The 12339-nt window shown below is 43.1% G+C and overlaps 1 protein-coding gene across 4 annotated transcripts in view; it reads right to left on the bottom strand.

The window, feature by feature from the left end:
• Positions 1-12339, bottom strand: part of tarbp1 (TAR (HIV-1) RNA binding protein 1) — a 189617-nt gene that overhangs the window by 156905 nt on the left and 20373 nt on the right. For all 4 annotated transcript variants that reach the window (XR_013578732.1, XM_078557419.1, XM_078557418.1 and 1 more), the window contains exons 9-10: positions 11342-11431; positions 4904-5042 (exon numbers count right to left, since the gene is read on the bottom strand). Coding sequence is in view for 3 of the 4 variants with exons in the window: in XM_078557419.1 (XP_078413545.1) it covers positions 4904-5042; positions 11342-11431 (229 nt within the window). In the remaining variant the exon portion in view is untranslated. The remainder of the gene's footprint in view (positions 1-4903; positions 5043-11341; positions 11432-12339) is intronic.

Raw genomic sequence — 12339 nt, 5'->3', positions numbered from 1 at the left:
TTAGATTTAAAAATAATGGAAATAGGTGGGGAAAGAAGAATCTATATAAATTATTGAAAAAAAAAGTGGGGAGGGGGGGAGAAACGGGGTGGGGATGGGAGTTTAAGATCTAAAGTTGTTGAATTCAATATTCAACCCGGAAGGCTGTAAAATGCCTAGTCGGAAGATGAGGTGCTGTTCCTCCAGTTTGCGTTGGGCTTCACTGGAACAATGCAGCAAGCCAAGGACAGACATGTGGGCAAGAGAACAGGGTGGAGTGTTAAAATGGCAAGCGACAGGGAGGTTTGGGTCTTTCTTGCGGACAGACCGCAGGTGTTCCGCAAAACGGTCGCCTAGTTTGCGTTTGGTCTCTCCAATGTAGAGGAGATCGCATTGGGAGCAACGAATGCAGTAGACTAAGTTAGGGGAAATGCAAGTGAAATGCTGCTTCACTTGAAAGGAGTGTTTGGGCCCTTGGACGGTGAGGAGAGAGGAAGTGAAGGGGCAGGTGTTGCATCTTCTGCGTGGGCATGGGGAGGTGCCATAAGTGGGGGTTGAGGAGTAGGGGGTGATGGAGGAGTGGACCAGGGTGTCACGGAGGGAACGATCCCTACGGAATGCCGTCAGGGGGGGTGAAGGGAAGATGTGTTTGGTGGTGGCATCATGCTGGAGTTGGCGGAAATGGCGGAGGATGATCCTTTGAATGCGGAGGCTGGTGGGGTGATAAGTGAGGACAAGGGGGACCCTATCATGTTTCTGCGCAGGAGGAGAAGGCGTGAGGGAGGATGCGCGGTATATGGGCCGGACACGGTTGAGGGCCCTGTCAACGACCGTGGATGGAAAACCTCGGTTAAGGAAGAAGGAGGACATGTCAGAGGAGCTGTTTTTGAAGGTAGCGTCATCAGAACAGATGCGACGGAGGCGCATGTCCTCCTTCTTCCTTAACCGAGGTTTTCCATCCACGGTCGTTGACAGGGCCCTCAACCGTGTCCGGCCCATCTCCCGCGCATCCTCCCTCACGCCTTCTCCTCCTTCCCAGAAACATGATAGGGTCCCCCTTGTCCTCACTTATCACCCCACCAGCCTCCGCATTCAAAGGATCATCCTCCGCCATTTCCGCCAACTCCAGCATGATGCCACCACCAAACACATCTTCCCTTCACCCCCCCTGACGGCATTCCGTAGGGATCGTTCCCTCCGGGACACCCTGGTCCACTCCTCCATCACCCCCTACTCCTCAACCCCCACTTATGGCACCTCCCCATGCCCACGCAGAAGATGCAACACCTGCCCCTTCACTTCCTCTCTCCTCACCGTCCAAGGGCCCAAACACTCCTTTCAAGTGAAGCAGCATTTCACTTGCATTTCCCCTAACTTAGTCTACTGCATTCGTTGCTCCCAATGCGGTCTCCCCTACATTGGAGAGACCAAACGCAAACTAGGCGACCGTTTTGCGGAACACCTGCGGTCTGTCCGCAAGAAAGACCCAAACCTCCCTGTCGCTTGCCATTTTAACACTCCACCCTGTTCTCTTGCCCACATGTCTGTCCTTGGCTTGCTGCATTGTTCCAGTGAAGCCCAACGCAAACTGGAGGAACAGCACCTCATCTTCCGACTAGGCATTTTACAGCCTTCCGGGTTGAATATTGAATTCAACAACTTTAGATCTTAAACTCCCCCTCCCCCCATCCCCACCCCGTTCCCCCCCCACCCTTTTTTTTCAATAATTTATATAGATTCTTCTTTCCCCACCTATTTCCATTATTTTTAAATCTAAAACTAAAACTTTGTTAGTCTTTCCACCCCACCCCCACTAGAGCTGTACTTTGAATATCCTGTCTTCCATTCTTAATTAGCACTTTCTTAGACAAATATCACCACCTTCAACACCTCTTTGACCCTTTTGTCTGTGACATCTTTTGATTATCTGCTCATCTCCACAATCACCACACCCTCAACGTCTCTCTCCCCACCCCCACCCCCCCCCCCCCCCACCTTAAACCAGTTTATATTTCTCCCTTCTCCTAACTATGCTTCAGTTCTGCCGAAGGGCCATGAAGGCTCGAAACGTTAACTGATTTCTTCTCCGCCGATGCTGCCAGACCTGCTGAGTTTTTCCAGATAATTCTGTTTTTGTTTTGGATTTCCAGCATCCGCAGTATCTTTTAGCTTTTTGTTAATATCTAGGCTTGGACTGACAAGTGGCAAGTAACATTCATGCCACTCAAATGCCAGGCAATGACCATTTACAACAAGAGAGAATCCAGCCATCACCCCTTGGCGTTCAATGGCATTACCATCACTGAATCACCTAACAACATCCTGGGAGTTACCATTGATCAGAAACTGAACAGGATTAGCTACATAAATACTGTGGCTCAAAGAGCAGCTCAGAGGCTGGGAATTGTGCACTGAGTAACTCACCTCCTGACTCCCCAAAACCTGTCCACCATCTCCAAGGCACAAGTCAGGAGTGTGATGTAATACTCTCCCCTTGCCTGAAGAAGTGCAGCTCCGACAACACTGAAGCAGCTTGACACTATTCAGGACAAAGCATCCCACCCACAAAAAACATCCCCCTCTTCCCACCCCACCACCACCACCGACGCACAGTGGCAGTAATGTGTACCATCTACAAGATGCACTGCAGGAATTTACCAAGGGTCCTTAGACAGAACCTTCCAAACCCACACCCATTACCATCTAAAAGGACAAGGGCAACAGACACATGGGAACACCACCACCTGGAAGTTCCCCTCCAAGCCACTCACCATCCTGACTTGGAAATATATTGCCAATTCTTCACTGTCACTGATTCAAAATCCTGGAATTCCCTCCCTAACAGCATTGTGGGTGCACCTACACCACATGGACTGCAGTGATTCAGGAAGGCAGCTCACCGCCATCTTCTCAAGGCCACTTAGGGATGGGCAATAAATACTGGCCTAGCCAGTGATGCCCACATCCCATGAATGAACTTAAAATGAAGGGAATTGGATTGGATTTGAAGGTGGGAGGGAACAGAAGGGAATGGTAAAGGAGGTAATGGAAGCCCATGGTAGAGAGTGACACAGGAAGCAGGAGGAGGGAGGTAGAGAGCAGCAAGTGGAAGAAGAGCACAGGCATTCGAGGGCAAAAGACAACTCATCAGAAGGTTTACAGAAGGCACGCCCAGTGCAGTGCTTGTTATTTAAAGCACCATACAGCATTTGTATTTTAATTCTTGTTGGCATTACAATAGAAGATTTATTCTGTGTTTTACATGGCAATGACTCCCACAGTTCAGTGCTTTGAAGAATCTCACCCCTGCAGTCTTAAAGTGACAACAAAAGCACACAGAATGTTTAAGTAATTTAAAGACATATTTCCCCCACACCCTCCCCAGAAGACATCCTAAAAGCTAGTAATTCCAAGGCATGACTAGGTGATTGGTTAGGGCAGTGGAAGACAGACAGCAGAGAAGTGACTACTGATGCCTCACCAGGATCTAAGCTGGGCCCTCAACTATTCACTACATTTAAACTTTGATAGCATACTAAGAGACCCATATATAAGTTTGCCGATTACATATAGATTGGTGGCATAGTGGTATTGTCACTGGACTGGTATTCCAGAGACCCAGGGTAATGTTCTGGGGACCTGGGTTTGAATCCTACCACAGCAGAAATTTGAATTCAATAAAAATCTGGAATTAAAAGTCTGATGATGACCACGAAACCATTGACGCTTGTCGTAAAAACCGACCTGGTGCACTGGCCTACATGACACTCCAGACCAGAGTCTGCTACTCCACGTGGTTGACTCTTAAATGTCCTCTGAACAAGGGCAATAAATGCTGTCACAGCCAGCGACACCCACATCCCATGAACAAATAAAAAAACGTAGTATAGACAAGCAGCATAAAATTAGAAATATATGGATAGATTAAGTGAAGATAGATTATTATTTTTAATAAAAATAGAAATATATGGATAGATTAAGTGAATGGGCTAAACTGTGGTAGATAGATTTTGACGCAGAGAAAATGCAAGGCCATCCATTTTGGAGCAAAGAAGGATAAAGCCAAGAACGTTACCAGGGTTCAAAGGGTGAGATTATGAGGAGAGATTACATAAACTGGGCTTGTCTTCCTTGAAATATGGAAGGTTAAGGGATAATTTGCTTGAGTATTTTGAAAGGAATTGTTAGGGTCAGAGAGAAACTTCTTTCACTAGTTGGAAAGCCTAAGAAAAGAAGATCTTAAAATCAGAGCCAGGCCGTTCAGGACATAAATTAGAGAACTTTTACCACCCTCTGCATGAAGAATTAGAAGTGTGGAACTCTCCCCCACAAAAAAGCAGTAAGCAGATGCTAGCTCAATTAATTTTAAACTTGAAATCTAGGGATTTTTTTGGCTAGGTAAGGGTATAAAAGGGTGTAAAGCCAAGGTAGGTGGATGTAACAATGGTCTTATTAAATGGTGAAGCAGGCTTGAGAGGCCGGTTCACCCTCTCACCTGGTGACTGCTGTGTAGCATTGAACTATACACTTAAAATCTTCTTTATTTCCTTCCCATGTCTAGTAGCACATGAGGCAGACAAAACATGTGCTTATGTCTGTTTCCATGGCTAGTTTTTCCTGGAACAGGTCACCAGCCTGTCACCAGAGGTTAGGGCTTGAGGGGTGCCACTCCACATCAAGCATGGCTGACCAGGAGACTCTCCCATCAGGCAAATCGGAAGGATTTATAGGTTGATAATCAACCTGTTTGGCTACATGACGAACACACCTTCCGTGGCCATCAAGTCCTGGAGTGGGACTTAAACCGGAAGCTTCTGGCTCAGGGGCAGGGACACTACCCACTGCGCCACAAGACCTCCCCTATACACTTAAAATACTGGAAACAAAATGCAGTTCACAAAAATGCCCCAAGTAAGCCTTTTACCTTCAGTCGCTGGAACCTTCATGTATTGTTCCACTAGATTCTGAATGTAAACACTTAAGGCTGATCTCTTCAGAGGGATTTCAGCAGCACCTTCTTCAGGCTTAAAATTTCTATCATTACTGTGTAACCACTCGCACAACTAAAATAAAAATGCACAAAAACCAAGAAATTAGATTCAAGTTGGACAAATGATTGCAATTTATCGACCTATAGTGTGAACAGATTTATCAAGAAATTACTCATTCAAGTTCAAATGCATGTTAAAAAGGTCCACTGCTCCCATCCTAACAAGAAAATAAAAAGGCCGAGTTCCTTCGCTTGATAGGCCAGAGGCCTGCTGGACAGCGAAAGATGTGGATGCCAGGTGAAGCAGGACTGGGCTGCCTGCACCAAGGGTGGACTTGGCTCCACTGCTCACTTTTCAGGTTCATGCAATGTTTCCACGTTCGCCACCAACGGCAGTTGAGAAAAGAGCAGGAAATTGGCAGAAGGGGCAATCCATAGTCAGAGCTCTTACCAAAGTGGATAGTTTCACACCTCATTACATTATTGCTATCTGACACCTTACTGTCCAATCACTTAATTGGTCTGTATTCCTTCATAGCCTCTTTGCGTCCTTCTCACATAATCGTTTCTCACCTAACTTTGTGTTGTCAGCAAACTTGGATATGTTACACTCAGTCCCCTCATTTAAGTCCTTAATATGGATTGTAATTTCTGAAGCCCAAGCACTATTCCTTGAGACGCTCCACTAGTTATGCTTTGCCATCCTGAAAAATGACCTGTTTATCCCTATTCTCTAGTTTCTATCCATTAACCAATGCTCAATCCTAGTTAATATATTGCCCCTATCCTGTGAGCCTTAATCTTGTGTAACAACCTCTTGCATCACATTTTACTGAGTGCCTTCTGGAAATCCAAATATGCTACATCCTCCGGTTTCCCTTATTAACCCTGCTAATTACACCCTCAGAAAACGCTGACTAAATTTGTCAAACAAGTTTCCCTTTCACAAAACCATGTTGCCTCTGCATAATCATGGTGACGTTCTAAGTACTCCGTTACCATATCCTCAATAATGAGCATTTTCCCTACTACTGATGTCAGGCTAACTGGTCTATAGTTCTCTTCGTCCTTTCTTGAATGTCAGGGTTGCATTTGCTACTTTCCAATCCATGCAATTCTGGAAGATCAAAACCAATGCGTCTGTGCTTCAAGGCTGCTAAGCAATGACAGAATCCAATGAAAAGGACAATTCACAATTGGCATCATTGTCAGAGTAAAACACAACTTTTATTTTCCTGTCAACAGGACAGGCAATGCATCCTTGAGAGTTCTGCTGGATCAAAAGAAGAAAAGTCCCTTAGTGTCATTTAGTAGTAGCACTCATGGCTCTGCACTAGAAGGCCATGGGTTCAAGTCCCATTCCAGGGTATTGAACACAATCTCCTGCAAGACAGGCGCTGGAGGAATTCTGCATTGTTGAAGGTGCTGTCCTTGGTCTGAAACATTAATCCAAGGCCCTGGATGGCCTGTAACAACAAATTTCCTCACACACCAAGTATGAAAAAACTAGAAACACAGGAATTGCTAAATGAAAAAAGACCACAGTCCATCTAGTTCGCCTGCTACTATCCTCATAGTTAAACAATACAATGACATTGGAGTTATTGACTAATCATTGTCAATTAGCCTACAACAACAATTTGCATTAACATAGCACCAATAACACAGTTAAACGTGCCAAAGTGCTTCACAGGAGCATAAACACATCAATATCGACATCTGGCCAAAGGAGGACATATTATAACAGCTGAACAAAAACTTGTAACTTACAGCTCCAATTATCAAATTTTACAATACCAATGAAAGCAAATCAGTCCATCATACTTGTGCCATTTGTACTAAGTGCCATTTTCCTGCCATCTCTCCATATGCTTTTAATTTATCCAAATGTTTATTCACTTCCCTTTAAAAACCACTAGAGATTCTGTTTACACCATTGTTTTTCATAGCTGTTTCATACCGAAACAACCTTATGCACAAAAATGCCTAACTCTCTTCTTGTCTTCATGTCAACTGTGGTCCAGTTCATAGCACTCTCATCTGAGTTAGAAGGTTCTGGGTTCAAGTCCCACTCCAGGGCTTGAGCAGAAAAATCAAGGCTGACACCCTAGTGAAGCACTGAGTGCTGCAATGTCAGAGGTGCTGTCTTTCGGATGAGGTGTTAAACCAAGCCCCTGGCTGCCCTCTCAGGTGGATGTAAAAGGTCCTGTTGCACTATTGTCAGAGGTTCAGAGGTCAGACAATAAGTTTCAGATGAGACACTTAATAAACTGTCCTGACACCACTGCATTAAGGAACAATAGTTACACTTAATAAATTAAGGCAATCGACATGCAAGTTTGGATGACTCTCGCTTTCCATCAACACTAGTGGCATAAACGGCTCATGTAAAATCTGTGCAACATGTCTCTTCTCTGTGTTCTTTATTCCCTGCACCTGGGGCGTTGCTCTGTTATGATATTAGCCATTGTATTTTGATCTTGTTATTTCATTTGTCAACGGTCATTGACCTATGATCACAACCCGAACAGAATGTTCTTAACACCTAAAAAGCCCATCGTTAACTTTTTCCCAATATAACCATTTTCCAAATTTGATAATTGGTATCCTCATTTAGTTAAATCTCCAAAGTTCATTGATCTATACATTACAAAGCATATCTTTTGATCACAGCTGGTAACATAGTTTGGACACGTGTCTCTGCTTCCCTTTTTCCATTCACATCATCGATTCCTGTGACAGCATGATCTTGATTTAACTTGTCACACAGGCCATACACATCAAAATTAACCCTTCAGCTACCAGGAGCTCAAACAAAATACACAAAAATAATTCATAATGCAAAAGGAATGAAAAGTATAACAATATTTATGTTTCCTACACTATTTTGAAGAAGAGCAGGGCAGTTATCCCCAGAAACCCTCAATCAACATTACAAAAAACAGGTTATCTGGTCATTACTACATTGCAGTTTGTGGGAGCTTGCTGTGTGCAAATTCACTACCTTGTTCCCTACACTATAACAGTGGCTACACTTCTAAACTATTTCACTGATGTAAGTGCTTTGAGGCATCTGGTGCTTGTGAAAAGCACTACATAAATGCAAGTAAAAACAGTAAGTGCTGGAAAAGCTCAGCAGGTCTAGTAGCATCTGAGGCAAGAGAAACAGAGTTAACATTTCAAGTACAATACGGCTCATCTTCAGAACTTCTTCGAAGCCAGTTCTGAAGAAGTCATATTGTACTCGAAATGCTAACTCTGTTTCCCTCTCCACAGATACTGCCAGACCTGAGTTTTACTTTGTTTTTATCTCAGATTTCCAGCACAGTATTTTGCTTTTATATAAATGCAAGTCCTTTTTCTTAAATTTGTGAGATCTAGTGACCAGCAGAGTTGATTCTTCCCTAGTCACCTCCTCAAGAAGTCTCAGAACACTGAACATCAAAACAAAAGTTATAAACTCTCAGAAATTATTGTCCACTATGCTCTATTTTGTATTTATCCAATGCATGGGGGTTTATGGTGGGGACCACATCCTGCGTTTCAGACCTGCAGTACCATTCAGATCCTACTGGTGCTGTCACTAAGAGCAATGATGCTCAGCAGATCAGCAGCACCACCAGCAGGAATATAGTGGTACAATTTGCTTGTAAAACACACGGTGGTGTCTAATTTTGTCTTGCCAGTAGCAAGAGAGTGAACCCGAAGACTGTTTTCATTTGGAGTCTGGAACGGGATGGCAATTGCGATCACTCATTTTGCGTTACCATCAAACACAAACATCATTGTGACTAAGGGACAGATTTTCCTGGGAACTTGCTCCATTGTAAAGGCTGATCTGACGTGGATCCCTCAAATGGCACAAAAGATAGGAAATTATGGAGCAAGTGACTTACGCCATTAGTTACATCGTCCAGTATTTTCCTGGGACTTCTGCATCACTCTGAAATCACCCTCACAAACGAAGTTAGAAGTTAGTCATAGCTCTGCCCCTATTAAAACCAATGGTCATCATTATTTTCCTGCATGTAAGCTAGTTTTCATGCTGCTTCCACTTTGTAAAAACAGCGCTGGAGATCTGGCACTGGTGACTTATGGACTTATATTGGAGAGAACATAGGAAAAGAAGTAGGCCATTCAGCCACTTGAGCCTGTTCCGCTATTCATGGCTGATCTGCATCTTAACTCAATGTTTCCGCCTTTGTGCTATAACTCCTAATGCTCCTGTCTAATAAAAATCCACCAATCACAATTTTAAAATTTCAGATTGATCTAGCATCTACAGCTTTTTGGGAGTGTTCCAGGTGTCCACAACCTTGTGTGTGAGGAAATGCTTTCTAACATCAGTCCAGAACAGCCTACCCCTAATTTTCATGTTATAGCCCCCTTGTTCTGGGTTCTCCCAACAGAGGAAATAGTTTCCCTCAATCTACCCATTCAGATACTCAAAACATGTTAATCACCCCTTAATTCTCTATATTCAATGGGATACAAGGATGCAGGCAGCTTTATTTCCCAGGGTTAGAGAGTTTTTGCAGAGCTTGGCACAGGCTATACATGGGCTTTTGCCTACTGACCCAAATTAGCAACTACTGAACATTATTGGGAAATGATCTAATTCGGATCTTTCTCTTAATCAATGCAAAGCTGGAGATTTGGGAGGTAACCTGATCCTTTGTGAACTATAGTCATGCGGACTGACTTCACAAATCCAAAACAAAACAGATCACAGACACACATTTTTACACCAGTGACCACTTAAAAGTCTGCCCTTAAAGAGACTTAAAAAGTGCATTTGAGCGAAAGCTGTTAAAGATTAAGGAGGGGTGTGGGTGCTGAAAGGCACTGGAATGGATGAAGAGGAAAGTAAAGTGAGGAGGTCTGAAGTGTTGTTCAAAAGGTGACCCGTCATAATGATCTAAAAGATGGGGAAAGTAGGAAGGCAAAAGGTTTCCAGAATTTGGGGGCATGAGAGAAAAATTTCAGCTTTCAACCACGAAGCAGATTGAGAAGCAAGCGCATAGTAGACCAAACTGGAAGAGTGGAGAGATCATATTGAGATGTTACAGTTGAAAAGAATTATTTAAATGGAAAGAGGAGACTGCTGGAAGCATCAAAAAACAAGGAAAGCATTTTCAAGTTGATGCACTGTGGAAAAAAGGCAGATTAACATTGACATCGATAGAGGTGCAACTCGTGATACAGATAGGAAGTTCAGGACATTTTCAGCTGGATGCTCAACCATCCACATAACCAGATCCTGATCTGAGCCAACCTGGTTTGACATTGATGCTTTACCACAAACAGAGAACAAAAAAGAAAAAAGATAATAGCTTTATCCCACTCTTCCCAGGGTGGCCTAATAATGTTTACAAAGGCTTTGGAAAAGTCTCCATTCTTAGCATGAGAAAGGTGCATTGAATGAAATAAACAGAACAACACCTTGCTTTTATATCGCACCTTTAACGCAGTAAAACATCCTACAGTGTTTCACAGGAGCATTATCAAACAAAATTTGGCGCAACATCATTTAAGGACATTAGGGCAGCTCAGAGGAAGGCTTTAAGGAGTGTCTTGGAGGAGGAAAGGGAGGTGGGGGAGACAGAGTGCTTTAATGAGAAAATTCCAGAGCTTAGAGCCTCAGCAGTTAAAGGCATGACAGTCAATAGAGGAGCAACTAAATTCGGCGATGTGTAAGAGGCCAGAATGGGATGAGTGTAGATATCTCTGAGGGTTGTAAGAGGTTATAGAGATAGAAAGGCAGGGGTGAAGCCATAAAGGGATATGAAAACAGGGATGAGAATTTTTAAAATTGAGACATTGCTTCACTAGGAGCCAAGTGAGTCAGCAAACACAGGGGTGAAGGATGAATGGGACTTGGTGCGACTTAGGGCACAAGCAGCAGAGTTTTAGATTATCTCAAATTTAGAAAGGATAGAACATGAGAGACTAGTCCGGAGTGTGTTGGAGAGGTCAAGTCTAGAGGTCAGAAAGGCATGAATGAGGGTTTCAGCAGCAGATGAACAGAGGCAGTGACAGGAGAGGGGCAACATTACAAGGTGGAAATAGGCAGTCATCGTGACTGTGTGGTTGGAAGCTTATCTTGGGGTTAAATATGACACCATAGTTGTGAAAAGTCTGTTTCAGCCTCAGACAGGTGCCAGGGAGAGGGATGGAAGTAGATTAATCTTCTTCCTCTTATTTAAGCAGCTACTGTAAAACAATGTAAGTGTTTGATGAGACTTTCAAAACACTGCACAATACAAGGAAAAAGGAAGTTGCCAGAAACTACATGAGCAGCTGACCTAGTAATACATGGTTTCTGCTCTTCACATCTGGATCTACCCATATTAGGTTTTTTTTTTCTCCTACCTCCATCCACAATTTTGTACCCCGAGATAAAGCCTCTTCAGTTCGAATGGACGCCAGGAAGTTTGAAATGTCAGACAGTGTCACGTTTTCCTAAGAGGGCAAAAAAATGCTTGCTTGTTTACCTTCACTGGCAGAAAATAGACTTTTGCAATATTACAGAGACAACAACTTACAAACTAAAATAATTGCTTTAAACAGGAATTATTTACAGAGCTCACTTATCTCCTTAAATGTGAAGTGGGTGCGAAATCAGTACACACTTGAGGAAAAGTGAAGTAAATCTTGACGATCAATAGAGGAGATGGAATTTCAACCACAGATAGAAGAAAAAAGAATGCGGGGAACAAGATTAAAGGCTGACGAGAACAGACACATCTTCACCTGCCAATTTTTTCAGTTTCCAAAATACTAAGCAGGGTACGACATTTTATTCCAAAGCTTTATACTACACTCAAGAAGACTTAGAATCCATACAAGTTTCCCGTTTAAGAACTCCTGAGGCTTCCAGATCAATTAACGAAGACTCATCTTAAATTATTTGAATTAAGTAATTTGCTTTAGCCTGTTGCTGAAACTTGGCTTTGAAATTTTAGGCTTGTTTTCTCTCCCCCATTTTCTGCATATCTCTGACCAAAAGAAAATGCTTGAGAACTTCTATTTTGTTTCTTTTCATATATACAATCGAAAGATCATCTGCGTGACCTATTTCTGCTTCAATTATCTGAAGCCCAGTAAACTCATGCCCATCATTCTCCATTGTTAAGAGCAACAGTTGTTTATGTATATTGAGATTAAATTTTTTAGAAAGGACAACCGAGCTTAAACTTTGGACAAGAGTTATAAACTGTACAGCTGCTTTATCTGTAGGTTTCATTGGAACATGGTTTATTAAAACTCCTCAGTGGAGTTATTCTCATTGGCGATTGCACTTCCAAAAAAATGCAACAATTGGTCTTTCACTACAGTCAAGTTTGTGTCTGGACACAAATGGGGAAGCT

Source organism: Cetorhinus maximus, chromosome 14, assembly GCF_964194155.1.
Source record: "Cetorhinus maximus chromosome 14, sCetMax3.hap1.1, whole genome shotgun sequence".
Taxonomy (NCBI): Eukaryota; Metazoa; Chordata; class Chondrichthyes; order Lamniformes; family Cetorhinidae; genus Cetorhinus; species Cetorhinus maximus.
Note: the sequence above shows the minus strand (reverse complement) of the source record. Positions and strands in the feature narration are given on the sequence as shown.